We start from the raw sequence: 27,156 nt of genomic DNA, 5'->3' as shown, positions 1-27,156 counted from the left end.
TGGATTATTGGCAGCTTGTTTATCATTTAGGTTAAATATAAGAATATATGCATTCTTTCATATAATGCATTATATCAACAGATTAAAACAGACACGTTTATACACGTATGTGTTGATACAGTATTTTAAATGGTTGCAATATTTTACAGCTTTTGAAATACATTGAAAAATGTTAATCATAATTTATGAAATGCAATTATAACTTTTTCAAGGAATAGAAACAATGGGACACAAAAGGTCAAAATAAATTACGTAAAAAAAAAAATATTTTTTTTAAAATGCTGTGTTATGTCATCTTAGTGGCAAGTAGCTGTACGAAGGACCTTTTACATTTTCAAATTGAGGTTAATTAAACTGTTAGAGCAGCTTAAAGCAAACAATACTTAATTAAATTAAAACACTAAAAAGAATGTGGAGGATTTGTACTGTTTATGTAAACTTGTGTGTGCTGGACAGAGTACAAGTGCAACATTTAATAAAAAAATACTGCAACGCAGTGCTGTTATGGAATGACAGTGTTGCACACAGAAGGTCATTTAAGTGCTTATAGTTATCAACAAGTATAAATATATTTGTGGGATTTGTAATATTTATCACCACTGTGTCTCACCCGGTATCATTTCACACACCGTCCTCCACCTGTACGGCATCAAGAAGGTTCTAGTTGTTGACAAATACATTGATCGGTTCTGCATTAGACTTAATCATAGTAAACCATTTATTACATTTATACACTTTTTATAGATGTTAAAAAAGGATATTAAAATGTTTCTTGTACTATTCACTTCAATAGCCTGTATTAATTTGACCGAGACAATTACTTAACAAATGTGGATTTAATACATAACATATATGAGCTCATAAACCATTTTAATTGTTACTATAATATGTATAGGAATTAAAATAAAACATTTACAAAATAAATATTAGGTTGATGAGTCCAAGCAGGATTAGATGGGGCCAAACATGCTTTTTATTAAAACAACTACTAACTATTGCTATTAATAATACAATGAATGTTTTCATTGGAGAATTCAATGTAAACATCTTTGATGAATGTTGAAAGAGTTGTAGTCTTATTAGATACAAAGACATTTAGATCACAGGCAACAACATCAGACTTTTACAGGTATGGAGTATTCTTTCGTTTATGTCAGATATTAGGAGAATAAAAAGTTGCTTTATTTTGGCGCACATTCAAGTCTGCCTCGCCTGCCTTATAATTCAAACTCGTCATTGCAGAAACATGTACATCTTCCAGAGCAGCCTTTGTCCGAAGAGAAAACACATTTCTAAAGATGCATAATGCGTGAAAGCTATTAAAGTTTCACATGCAGCAATTTATAGAATGTAATAATCTCCTGAAATCTGGAGCGTGTTGAAGACAGCCAGCGCTTTCCACACTACATGTTTTTTTTGCATTCACCAATAACATTTTTAGTGATCACATTATTACTCTTATTAACTAAAAGTGTATATTGTGTAGCCTACACTAACTGATTTATTAATGAATGCGTTCGTATTTTCCTTTTTAAATGATATACAATGACCAATTTAATCTGAAAGTAAGAATAATAGAAAAATAATTCCTTGATTATTCATTATGACATTTGTGTGGAAGGAAATCTCATGCAAACTCTACTTTTGATTATGAAATTAGTTAACATTTCACAGCATGTGCTAATTTTTTCTCAGAAAAGTGTATGAAAATGACCAAACGTCATACCAACTTTATTTTAAACTAATGTTTTCTACTATATTATTCTGCCCAAGATCCTCCATAACATGAAGTCACATTGTTTTCTTTAATAGTGAGGTGATATGTGTAAGTCCAGATGAGCCCCCCTGCTGCAGAGCTGTGTGCGGGACTGCTCAGTATAAAGCTGAGAGCTGATCTGTGGTCTGCCTCACTCAGGGTTGAGCTGCAGTGATGATGCTGCTCCTCTTCCTCTTCCTCCTGCTCTGCACTGCCATCGCTAAAGGCAAGTGACAACTCTAAATCTGTGACTTATTCCAATTGGACCGTGTGTATGCCTCAATATGTCACATTTTTTCAAAACTGTTTTTTTTTGTAGTTAAGATTTATTATTTAAAATATCGTGCAGTGCCACAATCTTAAAAAATATATATGACTTATGCTTAATTTGGCACAGTTTTCAAAATTACTAAAAGCTATCTAAATTACATTTTGTGTAGTTATCAATATTGGGTTTTATGAAATATGTCTACAAGCAGGCATACCATTTAGCATAGTTATATGTATAGAATTATCAAGAACAGATACTAAATGAAAATGTGCTGTAACTGAGGTAACACTGTCCTTTTTCTTGTTAAGAATATTTATGTTTTTTCTATAAATAGTGCTGAATAAGATACACAAATATAGGAAACCAAGAAGCGAATGATTCAGAAATGACAAATTTGTCAAATGAATTGGTTAATTCCCTAAACAATTAACTATTGACTAAATCAGAACATTTGAGTGTTATCATTGAAAATAAATGTTTGAAATATCGTAAAAAATGGGGAAATAATAATCATTTCTTTGTACCGCAGAGCTCAGTAACTTGTTTTTCTTTTTTAGAACATTTGACCCAAACACTAGAACCGCCAGAAGTCCCTGTATACCTAAATCCGACAACGGGTAAAATGTACCCGCTATAGATTTTCAAGGTACAATGTTGTTTTATTTATCATACAGAACAGTGAGTTTGAACGCACAGGGATGAAATTTATACCAATAGAATCTGTGGACTCTCAGCTTTTCATATGATATAGGTTGTGCAGATAGCATGATGTTTAAAATATCGCTAAGAGTGCTGATTTAAACGCTTGGTGTTAGACTTGTGTTTTGTTTAGGTACAAATCTCTCTACCTCTCTCTATCGATATATATGTAATGTTCTGTTCTATGAACATATAATTGTCTACATAAATAGACGACGCGGACTACTTCTCTCATTCCGAGTGTCCATCTTTCTTCAACCGGCACGTAACCTGCACACATGCATTACGTCCTCAACGTGAGCTCAGTCATCCAAGATCTTGTATTCTCCAAGATGTTACACTATCTATAACTATCTATCTGTCTATCTCTCTCTCTATCCATCTATCTATCTATCTATCTATCTATCTATCTATCTATCTATCTATCTATCTATCTATCTATCTATCTATCTATCTATCTATCTATCTATCTATCTATCTCTCTCAATATATCTCTCTATCTATAAGGAACCGCAGTAGACAAAAGGCGTTGCTATAGCAACACGTCATGTTTACGCTGCATTTTCTATGAGGTGAATATTAACCGCTGGCGGATATAGGTATAAATGGCATTTTCTTTGGCGATTTTTTCAATCTGACTTCATATTGACAATTGTTAACAACAGAGGGTGCTACATAACACACTTTCAGGAAAAGTCACGGACTGGGAGACTTTAATATGTTATTGAACAAAAGTTACATACAATCAAAAAACAACTGCGGGTAAAATGTACCCGTTCTAGTGTTAAAAGTACATTTTGCCATCGCACTTATAGAGATAAGAAATTGGTATGTTAGGTTGTAAAAAGAAAAATCGCAACAAATAAGTGAATGAATAAATAAATAAATATATATAGTATATTTAATGTGCACTTACATGCTTTTTGAGTTGACAATATATTTTGAAGAGGTTTCAGGCGAGTTTTTCAAATAAATAATAAATAACTTAATCAAAGCCATGCAGCTCATTGTTATTTCTCCCAAAAGATCCTAGATTTTAACCAGGCAAAGAAAATGGAACACTGATAACTGTTTACATTTTAAAGTTCTTTATTAAAACTTGAATCAAAATGGGATTAAATACCAACAAAAATTGTGATTAGAAAGGAATAATATCCTTTAAACAGTTTTTATGTACAATATAACATTCTACATATAATATGTTTTCTTAATATTCCTTTTAAAATACATATTTGGATGTTAATCATTTCTAATCACCAGTTTGACTGTCATTTAATGACATGTTCTTTCTCTGTAACTGATAACAATTATTATTGTACTTTTAAATACTGTTTACCTGTATGATCTCTCCGGTCTCTAAGCAGGTGAGGACCGTCTGATTCTGATTGATGGAAGCAACCCGTGTGAAGGCATCATCCAAATCTACCATGACAACAAGCTGGGCTACATCGGGGACAAACACTGGAGCAACAACACTGAAGACGTGGTTTGCAAGAGCACTCAGTGTGGTAAAGGATATGGGAGCACCCAGGAGCCCGCCATGCAGCCCGTCGATTCAGTGTGGCTGAACGAGGTGGAATGCAAAGGGGACGAGCGTCACCTGGGCGAGTGCAAGCATCCCGGCTTCGGCATCAGCCAGTTCGACAGTGGGACTCTGAGGAAGATACAATGTTCAAGTAAGGTTTAACACTTTTTGAGATGCATCACTTTTGAGAAGTTAATCCAAATTATTGTAAAATTACATGATGATGATGATTTTGTTACATTTCATTTCCTTTACCTAACCCAAATCTACGATACAAGCCTTTTACCATGAAGATACAAACTCTTTAAATATAGGCATAAGAATAGAGAAACATGCCTTGACTCAGATGTGTTGTGTGAATAACAGACAGAAAAAAAAACACCTATAGAAAAATAGCTACATAAATAACTATATTTATAAAAAATATATCAAAATGTATCGAGTATTTGTATATAAACAAGAACTGAACTAAAAATAAAATGTATATACTTATAAGAGGGTTTATAATAAAAGAGTTAAAAGGACAATTAATTAATGAATACATCTGTTTTATTTTTAAAAGAAATGGAGAATAAAAAAAACGGAAAAGCAGATATTTAATAATTTATATTCACCAGGCAGTGATGGACATCTGACATAATGTAAAATAACAAAAGTTATTGCATTTAACCATGAAGATACAAATTCAAAGAGCAAGCATCCTGCAACTAGCAGAGAACAATCATCCTGCAACTAGCTTTCAAACACTTTTTGGGCCCACTGCATTGGCTTCAAGCAGGCTAAACGTAAAAGTAGAGTTTGTTTGGGGGGTGGGGGTTCAGTTTGAGACGTTAGATATGTATAATTGTTGCCATCCTGATTCAAATGGGGAGCTCATTCCACCATTTTGGAGCAAAACAGGAATGTTTGGTTGAGTGGTACCTGGATCATACATCCAAGACTATGTAACCATTTCCTCCAGCATGTGCGACTCGCTCTGCATCGGCCAATCGGCTTGCTGCTCTTTGACTGCTAGCAGGACCCAGGTACCACTCAACAAAAACATGCCTGTTGCCTTGTTATGTGTTATGTATAACTTGTGTGTGTTGTGAAAAATGGTGATGAAATGACAGAAAACCCACGCCTGTTTGCTACCCCGGTCCCCATTGACAGCAGAACGCCTACAAATCGTCCCTCACAAACCTGCCTGGTCCGTGTGTACCTTGTCCAATAAACCATGGGCGGTTCTTGTGGGGGCCAACAGGGGCCAGTGCCTCACTGATCTTTGACCCCCCCCTGTGAAAGAAGAGTCTTTCATTGTACCATTTGTGATAGTGTTGCCGTATAGGCAAAGGCTGTGCTGTTACTCAGGGCAAAGTTAACAGTAATGTATTTAATCATTTTATTTGATAAAACTCTAGTCATTGACACCATGATTGGTATTTGATTTATGAACAGAATTTGTATTTCATGTTTTTTTTTGTTTTTGTGCTATGACTTTATACTGAACTAAAAATGATAAAATCTTGAACAATGTCTTTGTCTATAATGTCCCGCATTAAATCTGCCCCTCACCTCAAGTAAAATTAGTCAACAACGCGCAAACATTTTTTTTGTTCACGGATTATTGCATTTATTGTGAGTAGCTGAGAGAAAAAGCGTCAGATAAATGTAATCCTGATAAGGAGGACCTTTTTAATTTATCTTTTTTTTGTCTTCTAGATAAGATCAACATCAGCCTGGATGGGTATGCGTGTGCGGGGGCGGTCAAGTACTCCACCGATGCAGCACAGACATATTCTGGGTACTTCTGTGGGGACAGCGGCTGGGGTAAGAGATGCAGACAGCAAACTCCTGTATTTATTGATTATGTTTGTACAAACAAATGTTTCTATAGACATATAGGTGAAACAAAACAAATAAAATACGCCTTATTGTGTGCCTTGAATCATAATGTTATTTTTGTGGGAATTTAAGACAGACATTTTAAAGTAAATGAAAACACAAACATAATTCATATAAATTATAAACTTGAGCGAACTAAACTAATACGTTGAAAAGAAAATCATATACAAATTCATAATAAGCAGGATTATAATAAAAATGAAAAACACCAACGTACTGCGGGAGTTCAAAACAGAAATCTTTTTTTTCTCATGTAAAGTAAAGATGAAGGAATCAGTGGCACGGCTGAATAGTGGAAGATGTTCTCGGTCTTTAAACCATTGTATCTCACTTATTTGACATTACCACACGAATGCATCAATGTCTAAACAGCATGCACTGTTATAGCTGGCTGAGGAAGAGGTCAAACATTGAATCTATATTTTAAAGTTAGGTAGTTTGTAGTATATTTATGGTAACACAAAGGGATCATTTGGCCCCCTCTAAATGGTCTCAAGTTAGATATGAAGGATATTGAGAAATGTGTAAGGGCAAAAGAAATAAGATGTTCCTGGGAAGTATTGGAAAATTCCAACTCTTAAGGCATCAGGTATTTATTAATTACAATTATACTATTATTAATTCTAATGACAGCTATAACTACTGGAGGAATTCAGAGGGTAAGTCACTCTTTAGTGAAACAAATCATTTGAAACATGACATACATGCCCCAATTTTTCTTCCTTACTTTCAACGAGACGTATGATGTTCGTTTAAGGTTCATACTTTCTTTTAGTTTCTTTAACATTGCTACATAAAATGGCACCACTTTTGACAGTATGGGCCCGCTCTTTATATTTTATTTGATTTGATTACAAGGCATACATAACAAAATAAGTACTCATATACATCAAAAAACGTCAAAGCAATCGACAAATCAGGAAAAGACAAAAACAAAACAAACTTATAAGATATAGATTACACATAATAAAACATTGATGCTCATACGTATATACATGATCAGATCTTTCCCCCTGGTCATTATATATGTTGTGTGTTCTTTCACTGACCCATTCTATCCCATTTTTCATCAAAGATATGAGCTTGGTTTCTGATTCTAATGCTTTCTTTCTCAATTCCATACATTTCATTTACTAGATTATACCATTGTGAGTCAATTAAGATATTATATTTTTACCAATTCCTTGTAATTTGTTTAATAATTGTTATTCTTATCACAAGAAATAGATAGGAATCTTCTTTTGTTTGTTAAAAGGAGCTTTGGATGCTTTTGACTTGTAATGGATTTATAGATTTCTTTTTTATGATCCTCATCAAGACAACGATGCATCAAATATTTTGTGCAAAAGCCTGAAGTGCGGTACAGCCAAGGAAATTCCCAAGAAGCCGTGGATCACTCTCAAACAATCAGAGAAGATGTGGGCAGATTGTTCAGGCATCAAAGGCCTAACTAATCTGTGGCAGTGTGCGACTGCGAAAAAAGGTTCAGCGTGTCTCAATCCTGCTACTGTCATATGCTCAGGTAACACACACTCACACACTGAACCAATACCTGGTCTCATAGAATCATCTACCATGAAAACTTATTTTATCCCAGGTGCTGTTTGTTTTTAATGTATAAAACTATTTGCAAAGATTTGAACTCCAGATACAAAGTCTACTATACTGTAAATATCAGTTTGGATTGATGGCTCCAAACTATTTTTGTATTGAACTTTTACTTTTTATATTTTGATTGGACTTTTATTTATTTATTGGACTTTTATTCCAAGTGCTTTTGAATTCCATTCATATTTGAATGTTTTATTTATGGAGTTTTTTTATTAGACTTTATTTATTTTTAATTTGACTTTTATTTCTTATTTATCTCTAAGGTGTCATTTAGCACTGTGAAAACGCTATATACATGTCATTTATTATTATTATTATTATTGTACAACTTTTAACCAGGAGACTGGAGTCTTTCATGTTTTTTTTTTCTTATCCATAACCTAACCTATCTATCTTTTTGTTTTTTTTCAATGAACAATGTTAACCACATGGTCAAAACTGCGACAGTAGTTTGTCTCCTGTTTTTGTTTATTTATATCATTTTTTGTTGTTGTTTCAATTCAACTTTAACCAAGTGTTCAAAACTGCCTTTATCCAGGAGTAAATCAATTTCTATTGAAAGGAAGTGTGAATTAAGGAAATGGTTCATTCACAGATCATGAGATACTGCAACTCTCCGGAGACGCATCCAATGTGTGTTCTGGGTTGCTGCAGCAGAGGGACGGTGAAGTCTGGACTCCTGTCAGAGACGTCAAGCGCAGTACGGAGTGGTGCGAGCGGATGCAATGCGGAACATCTGCCCACAGCCTAGCTGCTGACGGCCTACAGCTCAACTGCACAGGTAGTCCAACACACTAACATTCAACCAAAGGCAACCTAAACACAGTTGTGTAAAGTAACTAAGTACATTAACTCTTTGCTTGAGTATTACATTGTTTTGCTCCTTAATACTTTACTTTTACCCCACTACTCGAAAAACTGAAACGTTGACCTTAATCAAATGTATTATGTCAACACATTTCTAATAACAGTTATAGGTTAGTCGAAAGCAATATTATTAAGTTGAACCTAAGACGTAGTTGTATTGCTTTGAACGAACCTAAAGCAGTTATGTGAAATCTGTTAACATAATACATTTAATTAAAGTAAACTTTTCCGTTTTTTCAGTGTCCTATTCAGAGGTAAATGGTGTACTTTTACTCCACTGGAGGTATTTACTACCTTTAGTTAATTTGCCGATGTGGATTAATGATGTGAAATCTAATCAAGTGTTAAATCAGACTTTAGTTCCACCTAAATTCACAAGCTACCCTGCAGTATACAAAGTCACTCAAACTAGCTGCACCTTTACCAGCTTTGAGAACACTTTGATGATCAATCATTATAAAACATATCATATATATTATTCTGAAATGGAACAATCTGCACAATGAATACTTTTACTGTTAGGACTTTAACTATATTTTGATGCTAATACGTTTTATTTGAGTAACATATTGAATGCAGGACTTCTCCAACCTCTGCCGAAACACAACCATTTTTCCTATATATATTTTATCCAACTGACAAAATGATACATTAAATAGTCTTACTAAATAATGTTTTAAAAAATAAACCTTTATCTGTTCACAGATAATGTGAGAGTGGTTCTGATGGACAAAGGGGAAAAAAGCCACTGCTATGGTGAAGTCTATATTAAACGTAACAACTCCCTTCAGCCGGTGTGCGCCTCGGGCTGGACAAATATGGAAGCTAATGTCGTCTGCAAGGAGCTACGCTGTGGCAGTTCTGTGAGTTTTTAGATTTAAGAAGCACTGATAACAAAGATTTTATCCAAGGCAAGATTATGTCAATTTGTTGAGCAGCCCCTCTCTATTTTTGTATTTTTATTATGATTATATGTGTTTTCCTTTTTATAATCACATTAATATTCTTAGTATTATCATCACTATTTTTTATTTATTTTTTCATTATTATGTGATTTTGTATTACTTTTATTAGTTTGAGTTTGTAATATTTTAGTTTTATTTGTATTATTATTATTATTATTATTATTTGTATTGATTGTGTTTTTTTTAATTAATAATAAGAATATTACGAATATTAAGTAGTATTATTGTGGATGTTCTTTTTATTAGATAATAATACAAATTAATTGTATTGTTGTTGTTGTTGCCTTTATCAATGTTATATTAATGAAATGTTTTATTAATATTTTTTGTGAATGATCAAAAATAGTTATCATCATCATTGAAAACAAAATGTCTCTGTAAATGACTGCACATCCGATCAAATGTTTGCCACTAATGAATGACATGGATCCTTAATGATATAACCATAAATGCTGTGCTCCAGGTGCTCAGTAACGATGAGAAGAGTTCTCGAGGAGGGGAAATGGACAATGTGATCATGCACAATGTGGAGTGCTCAGGGAAAGAGTCGTCCCTGTGGCACTGCAGAGCCCAGCGGGACCAAAACCTGAGATGTTCTTCCAAGGCATACGTAGTCTGTTCAGGTGAGACACAGCAGCAATGTTGTAATACCAATTACATGTAAATGTAGAAATCACAATATTCCTGCCCAAACAGCAGCATGTGTTTACTGCATTATCAGGTCCAAAACCACCAGACTCAGGGACAGTTTCATCCCACAGGCCATACGACTATTAAAAACCTGCACTTTTTAAAGAACATCCACAACATTCATCTGTTTGCATCTTGCCAATTATTTATACAACACTATTTGTTTTTTATTTGTATTTACTTGCACTATTCTATCTGTTTTATTTGTTCTATGTGCTATTTATATTGTTGGAGGAGCTTGTGAGTTTTTCATTGACATAACAACACTGTAGCTAATGTGAAAATGACAATAAAGCCTTGAATCTTGAATCTTTGACAATTCTCTTGCTATCATGGAACAGAAAGCATTGAGGTGAAATTGAAGGACACTCCTGGGAAATGTGCCGGCAGACTGGAGATCAAGTACGAGGGCAAATGGCAGAGGGTCGATAAAAAAGAATGGACAGATACGAATTCAGATGTCGTCTGCAATCAACTGAACTGTACAAAAAGCATTAAACAGGATCAGGCGGATTTTCAAAAATACAGCCAGGGTTCAGGTGAATTTCTGGCTAAGACTATAACTTGTGTGAAAAATGATGACTCCATATCTAAGTGTGAAGTAAAGACTCCCAACAACCGCGGACAGTCATACTCGCTTGGAAGGCCGATTCCAAACATGAATAAGGAGGAGGCAGTGGGAATAACCTGTGAGGGTGAGTGTGTTTTCCATTCGTCTGACCTTCTATTGTGCCAATTCCAAAGTGTCGGTTCGAGTCAAGATGTGTGTGTGTGAATGACTTTGAATCTGTCTTTGGTGATATGTAACTAAGTCCATTTCTGCAGTACTGTCATTAAGCAGAAATGTCAGGTATTTGGAATTTAATTGAGTATTTTATGTCCACTCCACTAGAATTAATATTGTACTTTTACTTCACTACATTTATTTAACAGCTATTATTTTATGTATCCAACAAAGTACACCTCAAACAGTGAGTGGGTTGGCACAAATCTATTACCAGCAATTTTGATAATTGTTTAAGTATTGTTTGAGTAAATCTGTTTCACTCTTCCAGCTTACTTATTTTAAGAATTGTAAGAACTTTTCTACAATGTACTTCTCCTTCTAATACTTTAGGTAGTTTTTCTAAACATAAATACTTTTACCTAGGTAACAATCTCATTGCAGTTGGCATATTTTTACTTGTAATGGAGTATTTTTTACAGTGTAGTATTAGTACTTCTACTTTTGTAAAGGACTTTAATAACACTGGATTCTGTCCTCCACATTGTAGAGTCTGGAGTTTTTTTAATATGATTTCTTTAGATATTTCTCACCAAGTGATATGCAAAGGTTCACTTTTTCTGTCTGTCATTTGGTGCTGAACAGATAATTTGCTGAACAGATAATTTGCTGAACAGATAATTTGCTGAACAGATAATTTGCTGAACAGATAATTTGCTGAACAGATAATTTGCTGAACAGATAATTTGCTGAACAGATAATTGCTCTTGCTGGAAACAGCTGCAGGAAACTAGATTGATAATATGCATTTATTCATTTTGCTTTTAGATTGTTGAGAATATTAATTAAATGTATCACATGGAATATAAATGTTCCAGTATTTCATAATAATTCTATCTTTTCCTAGTGTGAAAACAATGTAACAATTACAAATCGTACAACAAATATGAATATCTGAAAAAACTATTCAAATATATAATATTACTCACTGCACAGACCAATAAATACCAATTCAGAATTCTGAAGCTGATGGGAACTGTAAGGTTGATGATAGTTTTAATAATAATGTTTATCTGCCTTTTTATACCTTGCTGCTGTGATTTTCCCGCTGTGGGATGAATAAATGCTTTATGATTCTGATTCTGACTTATAACTACATTTCCCCATTTCATTATTCTAAGAGAAAAATAAACGGTCGTTCGGTAGTTCCAAGTCTACGATGTGAGGGGTCATGAGCCTAAAATGGCATGCATTTGAAAAAAGAGGAAGCCACCCTGAACACATTACTAGTCTATCATAAGCTAAAGCTAACTGACTATCTTTATTTTGTCAATTTTAGGACATGCAATGATATTTCTGGACGGAGATTCCTGCTCTGGCAAGGTGGGGATAAACAACCTCCAACGAACGTACTGGCTCTCCGGGTCTAACGTGACATGGAACAAAGAGACGGCAAACACCGTGTGTCGGGAGATGCATTGTGGGGGAGTTTTGAATGTCAATAACACCCTGCCTGGTCGAGAAGAAAAAGTTTGGGATAAATTCTACAGCTGCTCACGAAACGAAACATCTCTGTTTCACTGTGGAGAAACACAAAATCCAAAAGACCTCAATTTCACAATTGCCACTGTGAAATGCTCAGGTAATGTGACACTATGTGGAGACTTTCATCTCATAAAATGTTTTCAACTTTCTCATTACACGTGTATATTTCCACTATATTCCATTTTCCTCATCCCTTTTGCTATATGCCACAACAGGAGAAAAAACAATTAACCTGTCCAAAGGCTGTTTGGGGTACGTCAATGTTTGTTTGAACGGGAAGTGCGGTGGTGTGTGTGCGAATCCGTGGACAGACAAAGACTCCCGTATGCTGTGTACATCCCAGAACTGTGGTGACCTTGTCCTAAAGCCCATCAACAAGACTAAACAAAGGGAGGTGAAGTTCAAGAGTGTTCACTGCACAGAGATGACTCACAACCTGACCAAGTGCAACTTGGTCAGCTTTGATGACAATGATAAGACTTGTAACAATGATCCAGCATATGTCGTTTGCTCAGGTAATGTAATGTTTTAACTATACTGTATGTTCCCCAAAAACGTGTGTTTTTTTCCTAATGAAACCGTTGTGTTTTATTCTTTTGGTGATTTTTGAATGCCTTTTGTATTATTATGACCAAAACATTTTCTATTTAAACATTTTAATTCTGGTTTGCTTAGGTAGTTACTTGAATATTTCACAGTCTTTTGTACAATCTGTAGGGGAACATTCTTTTTGCAGTAGTTGCACAAGATAAAAACACAAACACAAAACAATAGAAGTACAAAATATTTCCTGTTCATACAAGATGCAGAAGATGAGAATACACAATAATAAGATTCGTCAATTTCCAAAATGTTAAATCAATATTTCAAATGAAATTATTGCTCAGGCATCAAAGGATAATTAACTGCCAATGTGCCTGGTCGGTTGGTTGGATGTGCCTGGTTGGTTGGTTGGATGGGTGGATGGATGTTAATCAGAATGTTCCTGTAAACTCTGATGTGCTTAGCCACAAGACACACAACTGGCCATAACTCAGGGGTCATGCGACTGGCTTTATTTTATATTTATTATATCTTTGTTTGTTTTATTTAAATAACAAAATAACTCTGTATCTTTCACTGTTACAGGTAGTGTCAAAGCCAGATTTACTCCTTCCCGAGAAAAATGTTCTGGAGGTTTGGAAATGAACTACGAAAACCAATGGCTCCCAGTTTGCAAAGATGCTCTTAAAGACAACAAAACACGACATACCATCTGTCGAGTGCTGGACTGTGGTCAGGCAGCAGATGAGATTAAAGATGGACCCAAAACAGTAAAAGGTGCTGTCATTTCAGAAATATATGGTTCTAGAGATGACTACAAGGCATTAAAACAATGTATGATACAAACTAATGATGGCCCATGCACTCGTGCTGACCTCCAATGCTCCAGTAAGTGTTATTATCGTTGTATCTTCTTCTAAAAATGTTCAGCTAATGTTTTTCTTCTAGTTTTCCAGTATATCTGGGACCTTCCTTCAAAATATATCATTTATTTTTTGCTTTTTCTTACTGAGATAGATGAGACTATTGATGCCACTCTGATGATTCTAAGAAACATACCAAACTACCACATGCTTGGCTGAGCCTAGCATAACAGATGCATCCAGAAACTGCTAGCTTGGCTCCAACCGTTGGTCAATAACACATTTAATTAAATGAGAAATCTCACAGATTAATCAATGTTTTACCACACAGCGTGAGTTTTTTAAGGTGGTTATACACCAGAATAGTTTTGGTCCGGATTTTAAGTCACAATCTTTCTGTTATGCTTAGCCAGCTTGCGGCACACTGTTGCTCCCTTTTTACCATAAAAACATTTAAAATGTTCTCAGCTAACTTTCAAATATTAGCACACAGTGTATGCTCTTTAGATCTTTAAAATGTAATCTACATTTTTAAGTTATTGCTTATTACATTTTTGGTGGTATTGGTTGTTCCTGAATCCTCTCTCATCTCTTCTTGCTTTTTTCAGGCTGGAGTATGTTTGCACTAGTTGGTGGTACTGCCTGTAGTGGAAATCTGTTTGTTCACTCAAAGGACAACAACAAAAGTGCTGTTTCCACTGAAGGCTGGACAGAAACTATGGGGAATATACTTTGCAGCAATCTTAACTGCGGCGATTTAATTTCAAAGGAGGCAAGAAAGACAGCTGCATCCTGGACAACGAGCTTCAGCTGTGCAGGTGTAAAGAATCTGAAGTCCATCTGGGACTGTGAGAAAAAAACCTCATCAAGCAACACAAACCAGATCTTTATTAAATGTCAAGGTATAAAAGATTTTCCTGCTGCCATTTCCATTAATATGCAGTAAATTACCTACTTTACATGCATTTATATTGACCATTAAAGGTTTGAAATGTAAGGGATGACGCTTATTTGCTCTCTTATTAAGAGTTGTAAGAGACTATTGATTTCAAAATCATGTAAGGCTTAATATGTATTGCAACCAGCTGATGATTAGCGTAATGTAGCTTAGTAGTAGGGGAAGACACCTAGCCAGGTAAAGGTAAATATATCTGCTTACCATCACCTCACAAACTCACAAATTCACAAATGTATGAGTTTGATTTCTCGCTAGCTGAGTATGCTAGCACCTGAAAACTACAACTTGTAATATTTTACTTTAATATTTGATCTTGTTTCTTTCCTTTCTAGATGAACCTAAGGTCAATCTTTCAACAAAGTGTGCTGGTGAAGTGACGGTAAATGACCTTGAGGTGTGCAACACAAATTGGGAAGACAGGTACTCACGTTTGGTTTGCCAAGAACTGAGTTGCAGCAACGCCATTGGTTTCTCTGCTATCAAAAAGCCGATTAAGGATAAAGAGTACTTCCATGTAAACTGTAAGGAAAACCATTATCAAATCGGCCAGTGCAAGAGAGTCATGGGAAAGTGTGAAAAAACGTTGGTTTCAGTTTTCTGTGCTGGTAAGTAGGTATGTGCTTATGTACCATTGGAGATGAAAAGTATTGTGTATGTAAACTTTCTGCCTATCATGTCATTGATATTATTTGGAATGCAAATCCTTGTATGATTATTTAAATGTAATCCAAATGTAAATATACTTGATTATCTGTTAAATAGGAAATACTAAATGTGTGTTTGCATTTGTTGGTACATTTCAAGTCAGTCCCCTCGAAATTAAATTATTTTCAGGATATTTGCAGCTGAATTAATAAACCCATTGAAATACACAGTATTACAGAATGAAGTTGACACTTAAATATACTTATACATTTACACCTACTATTTGTCATCTTGCCAAGAGTTGGATTAAAGTTAAGTACTCATATGTTAGCTTAAGCCAGAAGACGATTAGCCTAGCTTAGTATAGCCAGGAGAGGATCAGACTAGGTTAGCACACTGTACAGACAGCAAGGCTAGCTGCTTCACACTTTGTTTTATCAAAGTAAAAACTGGAAGCACCTCTAAATATCACAAATAAACATGATAATATCTTTTATCTCTTGTATATATTTATATATTGCATTATATGAGCATCCTGTGACCCAAGTGTTTCATTGCACAACTATAGCTGTGTGTATGACATTACATATTTGAATCTTGAATTTTGTTTATTTAATGTAAGAAATTCAATTTAAGTTTCTCTTAACACCATGGTTTTTATAGACAGAGCAACACTAGCTGCTTCCCTTTCATTCCCAGTATTTATGTTTGGCTTAGCTTAGCTATAGCAAATTCCTTAAATGGCTAACATAGAAATATATTTTTGTATTCCTACAGGCAATGTCAAGTTCAACTTTACAGAAAAGTGTGGAGGTCAGATTCAAGTCAACTATCGAAATAAATGGGAAAAAGTGTGTCCCCTGGCCGAACAATTTCCAGTGAAACTTCTGAAAACACTGTGTGAAAATTGTAAAGGCTACAATAGTAGCATAAAGGGATCTGAAGTCTTCAATCGGGTAAATATGTTTCTTCCAATTTAGTTTCCGATTTTGTAATTTTTAGCAATGTTTCAGTCATTAGTTTGATCATTTTAAAATCTGTATAATTTAACTTTAATCATGTCCTTATAAATATAAATAAATACATCCAAATCTGTGTTTTAAGGTCGACTTGGTAACAACACTGAATTGCACCAAAGATCCTAATGACCCTATGCACTGTGTTGAAATGAAGAGTTGTGCGGACCAAAAACCAGCGGAGATCTACTGTAACGGTAACCCAAACCAACTTGTCATTTCCCAATAAGTCAGATATTTGTTACCTGTAATACTCTAGTAATAAATTAAAAAAAAATCTGATTTGATTACCTTGACAAGTAGCATCTAATCGTTAATGCAAAAAAGGCAATTCTGGAATAAAATGTTGAACCTTTCTACAGAAAACTCAGTTCCAATAAATGCAGAGAGCTTTTGTGTTGATTTAGATATATTGTACTTGTTTAGAGTATTTCTTTATATTACATTTTTGTAGATATCGATTGTAGACTGAAACCCATCAGTTTCCAGTGCACCCAGGCCAATAAAAACATTATAATTCCAATTTCTGTATGTAGCAATTCAAATATATATTCTTATTTGAAGCTAATATACAGTTAGGGTTCTTGCTATTTTGAGTTCTTCATGGTTGATTGCACTTTAAATAAGTTGCTTTGGCAAAAAGTGTCAGTTATATGAAATATAACTGACACTCTTCTATACCTTATCAATACACCAAATCAAATTCCTTGCACCTGAAAGCCTACTGGATGTACACCAGATATTCAATCTGATTCTGTCTTTTGATTTCAGGTTACGTGCCCAAGCCTGAAAAGCCTGCAGCCCCTTCACCCCCCCCAGTGGGCATTATCCTGGGAGTAGGATTACTTTTGGTTCTGGTGATAATAATTGTCGTAATTATCCGAATCTGCATTGTCAACAAAGGCAAGAATATATCGCGTGAGTATATTATTACTTTACAACTGTCTTATGCTATTTGTTTAAATATAAGCAGACCATTGCATCAGCTATTCTGGTATACCATGATGATCATCTCAGTGTAATGAAGGTGTATTGGAGCCTTTTTGCCACATGAGGCCAGTCTTGTTGCATTCTGTCTATATTCTGACCACTGTATGACACTAATAATCATAACCCTATCACTGCTGCTTTTTTCAAGCAACAATATTTATTTCACTATATAAATAGCAGCATTACCAGCACCCACTAATGACTCATGTGGCTCTTCCATAGCCTATGGTCATATTCTAACCCTTTACAGTGTGGAGCAGGACATTTTTTACAATAATCAAGAACCCTTTTATAATTGTTGTTTTATAATCAGTCAGTTTGCCAACCATATTTAAAACCACTAATGTATTTTACAACCATACATAACTAATGGTCAAAAATGAATGGGTGATTGATATTGACACAATCCCTTTATAGAGAAAATACATCTAAACCCACACATTCTCTCATACTCTAATCTTAAACAGAATATATGAGTCAGCAACATGATTTATATGATAGAAAACCACATTGAAGTATTAGTAGGTGTTATCATTATGATTGAAACCATCAGCACTAACAACATGTCAATCTGAGTATTTTGTGTTTTAACATTCCCCATGAGCCTATACTTTTGTGTGACCGCCTCCGGTGACCTTACAATCCCTTTAAATGCATTCCACCTGCACATAAACTAATATTTGCCAATATTATATAATTTACTTTCGGAAAAGCAATGACATTTCACGCTTTAAGAATCCATTTAAGATGTTTTTACTGCTTTAAATGCCAAAACAGGTCAAATGATCCGAATGTACTATAAAGAGTTCAGAGGCAGAACATCATACTCATTTTCAGGTTCATACTTGCATTTTATAATATAAAAGATAGGTAAATGTAAGAAAAAACATATATATATACTGCATTGTGCATATACTTTAAATATGCAAACAGTAAGGAAGTACATAGCTTACATAAATAACAGCTGAAGGAACTATAAGTATACACTCTGATATTTAAAGTATGCATGCTTTGATGGAAAAGTACTTTTTCTCAAGTAATCTTCTTCAGTACACATTTGAGGTACATTGCTACTTTATGCCGAACCCTAACCCAACTCCACCACATCTCAGAAATAAATATTGTGTTGGTTTTAAATGTTTTTGATAAACTGAAGGATCAAGTGTTTGTTCATCTGTTGAGAAAATTAATAACATAAACTTATAAACAGTTTTTCCGACTCTTGTCTAGTTTTAGTCCTTCGTCTCGGACCAGTTTAATGTCTCATGCTCTTTTGATGCAGTGAGAATTTTGAGAAAGAGAATGTCGACAAAAGAAGTAGAGATTGAGAGTGGAGACTACGACAACGTCCCGGACATGTCAAACCAGATGGAGGACTTGGGAGCAGCCAGTGAGTCTCATTTTTATTCATTCATGTATTCTTTGGAGTGGAATCATAATCATTGACTACAAATATATCACCAGGATTATTCCTATTGAAGTGTCAAACATGCTAACACTTTGCAGAATTCTATTTGACATTGCTTTATGTTACACAATACATTATTACAAGTATTGTGCAATATTACCTTTATATTTAAGTAACTTGTATTTCATCTTACTGTATCATTTCTGTACAGTGTGTCTTTTAAATGAGCTTTTACATATACAGTACATATACTTCTACACATATTATATATAAAAACTGATACTTAGAATTTGTATTATTTAGTTTATTGTCTTTTTTATTCATAGAGATTCTTCAAACTATTATTAGTTCTCACATCATAACTGCCACAATCACAACAATATTTGGCCATAAATGTGTCAAATATAAATTATGTTTAGCAATTTAGTTTTAATGTAATTTATATATTGTTTGCATTTATCTAAAGTCTCTCTTTCATTTGTTTATTTGAGTGGTCATTTTCTTTTGTCATTATGCATCATAGTTTTTATTTTTGTTGCCAGGATAAGCAAGGACTTGGAATATTTAAGAAATAATGTTTTAAGTTAATTTGTATATTTTACGTTTTCCTAATGGAAACACAGGGTGTTGTGATTTGAAATGTAGGACCATTTTAAGTATCTTTGATTCTTTTTATTTATTTTGTTGATGCAGGATTCAGAGAAGACGGTCCCTTCCATTCCAACAATGATGTCAGTGATGCTGCTGAGATGCAGCCCCTGACCCTCCAGACCCTCACTGCTGCTGAAGGAGAACACCTCCTCCAGGATGTTCTCATGGATAAAGTGTCAGGAAAGTTTTGCTCCAGCTTAATCCCATCTGTTTACAGTAGGACAGCTAGAAACTACAGTTACAAAAACAGGGTCTTTTTTGGGATGAAGTGCTTCATAACATGTATTGGTCAAGTAAACATCCATAAATACACATGTAGTTCTTTATTTGAGTCAGTACATTTTTCCCAGATTCACCAAAAGTTTAAGATGATATAAATTGATATATTTAAAAATAACGTTTAAGAGAAATTGTGATACAAAAGATACTTCCAACTGGAGAAGTTTGATTATCATATCTATTACATACATTTGTGTTACCCTATTCTCATATAATTTGGAATTGGACACATATTAACACGCTCTGAGGGTCACAGAAGGATTTATTTTTCCTATGCTTTATCAATAGCCTGATCAATAGAACATTTGTATTCCTTAAAGCAAGGGAAAACTAGATTTGTTTTAAATAACTTTTAACAGTTTTGTTCTGATTTAAGGAGTGATACCTCTAATATGTCAACATAATGAAGAAATCATTTGGAACCTGGCTTTATCTGTTCACCAGTTTTCTGTATAAACATGTGCTCATATTTAATAGGTGATGGCTCTTTTGCTTTTCTATACATAGAATAGAGTGGTGCAGACATGATGTATTTCTGTAGACCGATCCGGAAGATACTATATCTCTGTTTCACTCGACAAAAAGCAAGGGAATTTTTCCATTACATTTTTGGAATATTGAAGAAAATAACATCTGTGGCAAACACACATTTATGATGGTTACACGTTTGTTCAGCAGGATAATCTCCACATATTAACACCACTTTAGGCGGATAATGTGTTTTATGCTAATTTAGTCACTTATTAGCAACCGCTAAAGTTTGGGACGTTTACCTGTGGGGTATTTACTGACATATTTTATGTTGTAGATCAAAACATGAACATATTTAAATCTTGTTTTAACCACACACCTTATTTCAGGCATCTAATAGAAAACACGCAAAAAACAGTTGACTTCCAAACGAACCAGGAGTGGTAAAATGCTAACTGATTTCTTGGTTTTAGGACTCGTTCCTGCAGCACTGTATTTCAGAAAACTGTCATTTAAATGATATTGGGGAAGTTCCATACTGTTATCTCTTGATTCTAAGTATTTCTACCCTTTTAAATACCAATATTATTTGCACATTGTAAGCAATCACACGTTTTAATATGCAGCAGTTTTTCTCACTACAGATGGGGTGACCGTTGAGGAGGAAGACCCGGAGGAGGACTACGACGACATTGAAGCCTGCCCTGAATTCACCGAAGCAGAAGTCCACGAGAGCCCCCAGGAGAGCACCGCAGAGGAACCTCTCTTAGTGGAGGGAGACGATGATTACCTGGTGCCAGGCCAGGATGGGTGAGCCAACCCTGGGTTCAGCTGGCAAAGCAGATCGCCCCAAACACCTAGCTGTCATTCACTCCAACAAAAGCGTGTATAAAAAAAGTCCAACATTAAAGGCTGTCAATATTTTTACAGTAAATAATCTTTTAATGCTGCAGACAATTTTAAGTTTATTCCAGCGACTTCAGCAAGTGACAACAAAAAAAGATAAACCTAATTGAATGACTCTGAAATAGTGATTAAAGCTAAGTTGTTATTCATAAACTGATTTGAAATAGTCTTACTTTTACGTAGGAAATAAACTCTGATTGTGTACTGCTAATAGTTGTACTTTGCAGAGACATTGCCCTTACTTCTTATTTTACAAAAGTGAGTCTTATAAAATGTACAAAGTTTTAGCCTGCAAGCTAATCACAGGTGAGGAAGATGAATGAGGTCGTTTATTTTCTCTTTAAATGTACACAATTAGAGCAGTTAGAACTTGTAAAAAGAAATATATTTGTAACTTTCTCTTGTTTTGTTTTCATATGGCTTTTATGAAATGTGCTCAGAATGTATCTGTAATCATATATTATGTTTTAGATTGTTTTATTGAAAAAAAAAAAAAGAAGTATATTCAGTATTAGAGCTTCTATGATTTATGCAATATTTTACGAGCAATTACTTTCACAGTAGTTTGTAGATTGGTCAACAATTATATATTCACAATGCATAAAGCAGTCATAAAATCTTCTCCATTTAGCATAGTTACAGCAAAAATAAAATGAATATTACAGAAGTCCAACCTACAACTGCCTCAGTAAACTTGCATTGAGTATATCTTTATTTAGGCTTTGTAAGAATATACTAAATGGTCACATTGGGTAGTTTGTGTTAAATAGGCTTTGTAAGAATGTATACCATTGAGATTTTACCATAACAATGTGTTTTTTATACTTTTCACAAATGTCAAACCTAATATATAAAACGAGTGTGAACGTTCAACTGGCTGTTATTGTCGTCTGTTTGAGTGTCTTTCATGACAATTTATGTCGGGAAATTGCCCAACTTAACGCATGCCTGTTTTATTCGCAATATGTTTTATTTATTCCTATTTCCATTTGGTGTTTACGGCAGTTTTGTGTATGCTGTTACCACTACTAGGTTTCATCATCTACCTACATCTAATGGATCACAGACTTATAGGAAATGGCTCAGATGTTGAGTATCAAACTGTATGTTGTATAAGTCATATATAGTTTGATACACAGCACAATAAGCCATTTCCTAACAAGACATCATTTTCACATGACTCAAGTTTGTCTGCAATCCACTGCTGGGTTATTTCTAGTTAATATGTAATATTTTCTTTCTTGTTTTGAACAGTTCAAATACAGTTTCATCTCCATGCATTTTAACATTGTTAGAAATCACCTCAACATTTCCCCCCCTTGGTTGAGACATAGTGAGAAAGCAGCTGCTCGCTACAAATGTTAACATGAGCAAGGCCCTCCGTAAGGGAGCCGCAGACACTCTGGTGCTGCATTTAAGAGATTGATGGACATGTTGAGCCTCACATGTTTAGTCAGGAGTTAGCCAACGTCCACTGAGATCACAGCGCCAGCGATACACCCAAAGGGACTAATTTGTAAGCAACAGCCCTCGTAAGATATGCAAACATCACACCCGGCCTCGCAGAGAGAGGCCTTCAGAGGGATCATGATGCAGGATTAGCTCTGCTGTGTGGCTGAAGCTGGGAAATAAATACAGCGGAGACATAGTGCTCCGTCAGTGAAACAGAGTTACAAGTGCCATTGTGTTGTGTAGTTGAGTTTGCAAGAACCAAATGAGAAAACCTCTTTGTAGAACAAAATTATCTCTTGACATAGAGCAGTTGTGCTACTTTCCAAGTAGCCCTTAATATACTAGTATTTTGGCACCATTTAGGCCTTTACCATATTGGAGCCTTGGGTTTGAGAGTTTTGCATTAGCCATCTTGTTTTTTGGAGCCAAAAATGAACACATCTGGACTAGAGTGTTAAGCTTCAGAGGCACATGCATTGCTACACCATTGCCCTGATTGACAGGTCAAGGTGGTGCCAAATGGTCAATCACAAGCCCTAAAGCTAACGCTACTTTATCATCTCATTTTCACTACAGTATATGGGACCATATATTGCAAAATGAAGATCATGCTGTAATAAAGATTACTTAAAACCAGGGATTCATAACATAAACTCATCAGGAAAAGGTTTAATAGGATAAACATAGTGAGAATCTACAATCAGACTGAGGGAAGGCTATGTCCACTTCTTTTGATCATTTGATGCCATTGAGCTTTAATCATGTTTAATGATTTATTTGTTGAAGACTACCATTGTTTTTAGGCATGAAAAATAAAATACTTTGGTCCAGACTTAAATAACATCAACAATATGAGATGGATTGCCATTCAGTCACATGGTCTCCAGAGGATGAATCCTAATGACTGTGGTTATCCTCTGACTTTTTCTCTGGACCTACCATGATGTGCACATTTTTGAGGAGTGAAATCGTTTTACTTTTGCAATACAATTTGGTTCAGACATTCAAGTTCCCTGAGGTTGAATTGAAATAATTTGAGTGTTCCCTTGTCTTCTAGCTTCATGATCAGATCCTATTATTTGTTCAGTACTTCGTTATTAGTTAACATTTGCAAATGTTAGCATGCTACCAAGCTAAAGTAAGTTTACCATGGTACAAATTATAATCAAGGATATTACATTGTCAGTTGGCAACATAGGATTGCATAAACAAATGCAGTTCCATTGCATGTTTGCTTAACAGAAGAACCATTTGACTAAATGACACAAAACCAAAAACAAAGTATTATTTTAGTTCAATTGTTTAATTTGCAAAAGCAGCAACAAAAACAGCGGTGAATTTTAGTCCAGGCTGTGTTCCGCGGCCCAACCGCCAAAAGTGATATCTTTATCAGGAAGATGTGGGCAAAATAGTCACCAATCTGTATCTACGACACGTCAGCATGTCAGCATTATCACTATCATCCTTCCTTTAAGGAACATTTATGTACATCATTATTTACCGGTCCAATATCTTTGCATATATGATCTGTCTTAGTCTTAATTAGGACTTTAGAATATATTACGAAACAGTTGTTCACAATATCAGAACTTTGACCAACTTTTTTAATGTATGTTAATTGTACGTTTTGTATGTTTAGTCTACCGTATCTTGAGGCTGCTTTATGAGGTTTTAGCATCAATATTTTTCTTTAAAATACAACTGTCAATATTCTGAAAGAGTGTGAACAGCTTTTTCTAAAATAAGCCCTTTGACCAAATGTTTGTATACTCATGTTTCTAATATTCATCTCTAAAACGTTGGCTTGTCTACTCTGCTGGATTGGCTCTTGCGGTCCCTAACAGTCATATGTTCAAACACAATTCAGTGTTGACAGAAGTTTCTCCAGCTACCTCAGATGCCTTTTTATGGAGGTAACAGGCAGTCGAGCCATCTGCTACGGGAAAGGCCCCAGTTGTGGTGATTTTCCATAACAAACAATAATGTATTATTATTAGTGCTCCCATTTGTATGGTGTCATGCAGAATGCCTGGATATCTTGACAGCGTGTGTGTGTTGGGGACATTTACACAGTGACATGTAGAGACTCAAGTCCTCATTACCTTTTAATGTGTGCCTAGGACTGTTTTAAGTTTGAAAAAGAAAAAGCGACACAATGTGTTCTGTTTAGTCTTACATTTTGTAACCTGGTACAGACATGGGGCAACCTTTTTATTAATGGCCAAAGTAGGGATTTTTGAAAATGACAACGTTTTAAAAAAAAGTATTCTCTCTCTGTTATCAGTTCCTAAATACCAAATACTTTTTGTTCCATGTAGTTTAATGGATATAACAATTTTCTTATACTAGAATTAGTCCTTGGTCACATGGGGCTACTGTTTTTTTGCCTAAAGTATCAGAATCTCTTTATTAGTCCCACTGAGGGGAAATGTACATTGTTACAGCAGAAAAGAGCCAAAGACAGCTTAATGTTTCCTAAGCATGCATAAACAATTAATTATAATAAAAAAGTTAAACGTTTTACAAAAATACACATCCTGTAACAGTTCTGAGGATTTAGCGGCCAGGTATGATGTAATATATGTTAAAAAAAACAATGGTCTCTTTTGCCCAAAGATTAAATATGCTATGAAAAAAAAAGAAAGCCAATTGAAGTTATCTATTTTGAAAGTGTATTTAGATTTAGTCTAAAGCCGCCCAGAGAGCACTTCCACCACTAAAATGTTTGCTGTTTACAATTTGTTATTACCTCCACCAATGAGTTCATGCTTTTGGTTCTGTATAAGTTTTATTTGTCTGCATCATAACAGAAAACTGGCAATATTTTTCACGAAACTGAGCGGACCAGACTCATATTTGATACACATACTGTATATTGGAAGAATTAAAAACTACAATACAAATATTGAGGAGAGGCCTACATGTTTCCTGTTTTCACTTATTTATACTTATACAAATTCATGTATTTAATGTTTTTATACATCAGTAAGGCCGTTTGTCTGTGTGTTTAATTTTTTACCTGGCAGCAAGACAAATTTCAACTCAACACAGTCGTAAGGTAACACACCATTGACTGAGAACCAATGGCCAAGGGCATCAAAAGGGTCAAGAAAGTTCTGGAAAATAAGTACCTGTATCAGTGCATGGTGATTTACTAAGTATTACTAAAGTATCAGAAACATGACAGCTCTATAGATAAGATGGAGTGGAAAGTCCATGACCACAGTTTCTTTCACAACCGCAAGAAACAATCTTTATTTGGCAGGCAAAGGAAATTATGAGATGATAAGACTCGATTCTCGTGTAAATGTAGTTTCCTGGAAATAATACTTTGCTTATCTGTTAAGTCTAACTTGAAGAGTACTGGTAAAGTCAGCAGGAAAGCATCATTTCTCATTCATGTTAAAACACCTAATGATGTTCCTATGTTATGTTGTAAGACACAAACTGATTGTGTTACTGTTTGCGTGTGGGCACCAGCACAGAGGGCCTTTGGGGACAGGTCTACTTGGCTGTATTAGTGTTGTATGGCAGGCCTGGATGTGCACAGGGGTCGACTGAAAGATCACCTGGTCAGCGTAATGCCTTAAATATTCTGTAAAGCACGAGGGGGACCAAGCAGGTTCAGGACCCGTGCCAAGTTTGGCTCTACCCCGAGTCCGACACATCCAGGACATCCATCAGTGCCACAGCCAACTATAGCAGAACGCCAAGAGATTATTAAATGTAAACTTGCTGAAGAGGGAAAGTGAAGAAGGTTAAAGGCAGAATAAAAACTGAGACATGGATCCGTCATGATCTAACTTTGAATATAATAGATATAAAGAGCAAGATTGGAGAAACAGAAGTGGATGGATGGACTTCTTTGATACAAACATTTGCAGCGCTTCACAAAATATGCTAAATAAAGGTATACGTGTCTGTTCAAAAAAAATTCTGTACATTCTTGTTACTCTACTTTACTATTGTAAATCAAATTATTAATGGCACTATTATTCTCATCTGACAGAAATTATAAAATACAAACAGTAGACAGCTGATGCAGTTGAGCAACACCTCATATTTCATATATGTAGTTTGAAATTACTGTTGCTTTATATGAAATGCCTGTTGCCTCAACTCCTATCTCCGTGTGTCTTTTCCTCGCCTCCTGTTTTCACCTGACAGGACTTAAACGTGATGAGAGGAAGCAAGGAAAGGAGAGGCTTGGTTCTGTTTCGGGTCATTAGTAAAGGGGCAACACCTGGCCCATTAGCAACACCTGGGCTCGTTAACGACACCTGTGGCTGGTGCATGTTTATAAAGTCCCTTAGAGCTCAGTTGCTGCATTTATTTGGGCCTTTGTGTTTCTGACATTTCAACTCATGCACAACAACAATTATGGAGTTATTAATAACTCTACCTTTAAATTATTGTTTTTCTCCTAATTAGCCTGGT

At 35.0% G+C, this 27,156-nt stretch overlaps 1 protein-coding gene across 1 annotated transcript; it reads left to right on the top strand.

The window, feature by feature from the left end:
• Positions 1-1,925: 1,925 nt before the first annotated feature.
• Positions 1,926-22,140, top strand: LOC307035764 (scavenger receptor cysteine-rich type 1 protein M160). The gene is made up of 19 exons (XM_079675450.1): positions 1,926-1,982; positions 4,091-4,402; positions 5,953-6,060; positions 7,454-7,657; positions 8,342-8,527; positions 9,319-9,476; positions 10,042-10,201; positions 10,610-10,963; positions 12,332-12,634; positions 12,753-13,052; positions 13,666-13,968; positions 14,552-14,845; positions 15,234-15,506; positions 16,324-16,502; positions 16,651-16,759; positions 17,334-17,480; positions 18,835-18,942; positions 19,654-19,791; positions 21,006-22,140. Exons 1-19 carry the CDS (start codon positions 1,931-1,933, stop codon positions 21,173-21,175), a joined length of 3,858 nt encoding a protein of 1,285 aa, XP_079531576.1. The 5' UTR covers positions 1,926-1,930; the 3' UTR covers positions 21,176-22,140.
• Positions 22,141-27,156: the final 5,016 nt, after the last annotated feature.

This window comes from Notothenia rossii, assembly GCF_949606895.1.
Source record: "Notothenia rossii genome assembly, chromosome: 4".
Taxonomy (NCBI): domain Eukaryota; kingdom Metazoa; phylum Chordata; class Actinopteri; order Perciformes; family Nototheniidae; genus Notothenia; species Notothenia rossii.
Note: the sequence above shows the minus strand (reverse complement) of the source record. Positions and strands in the feature narration are given on the sequence as shown.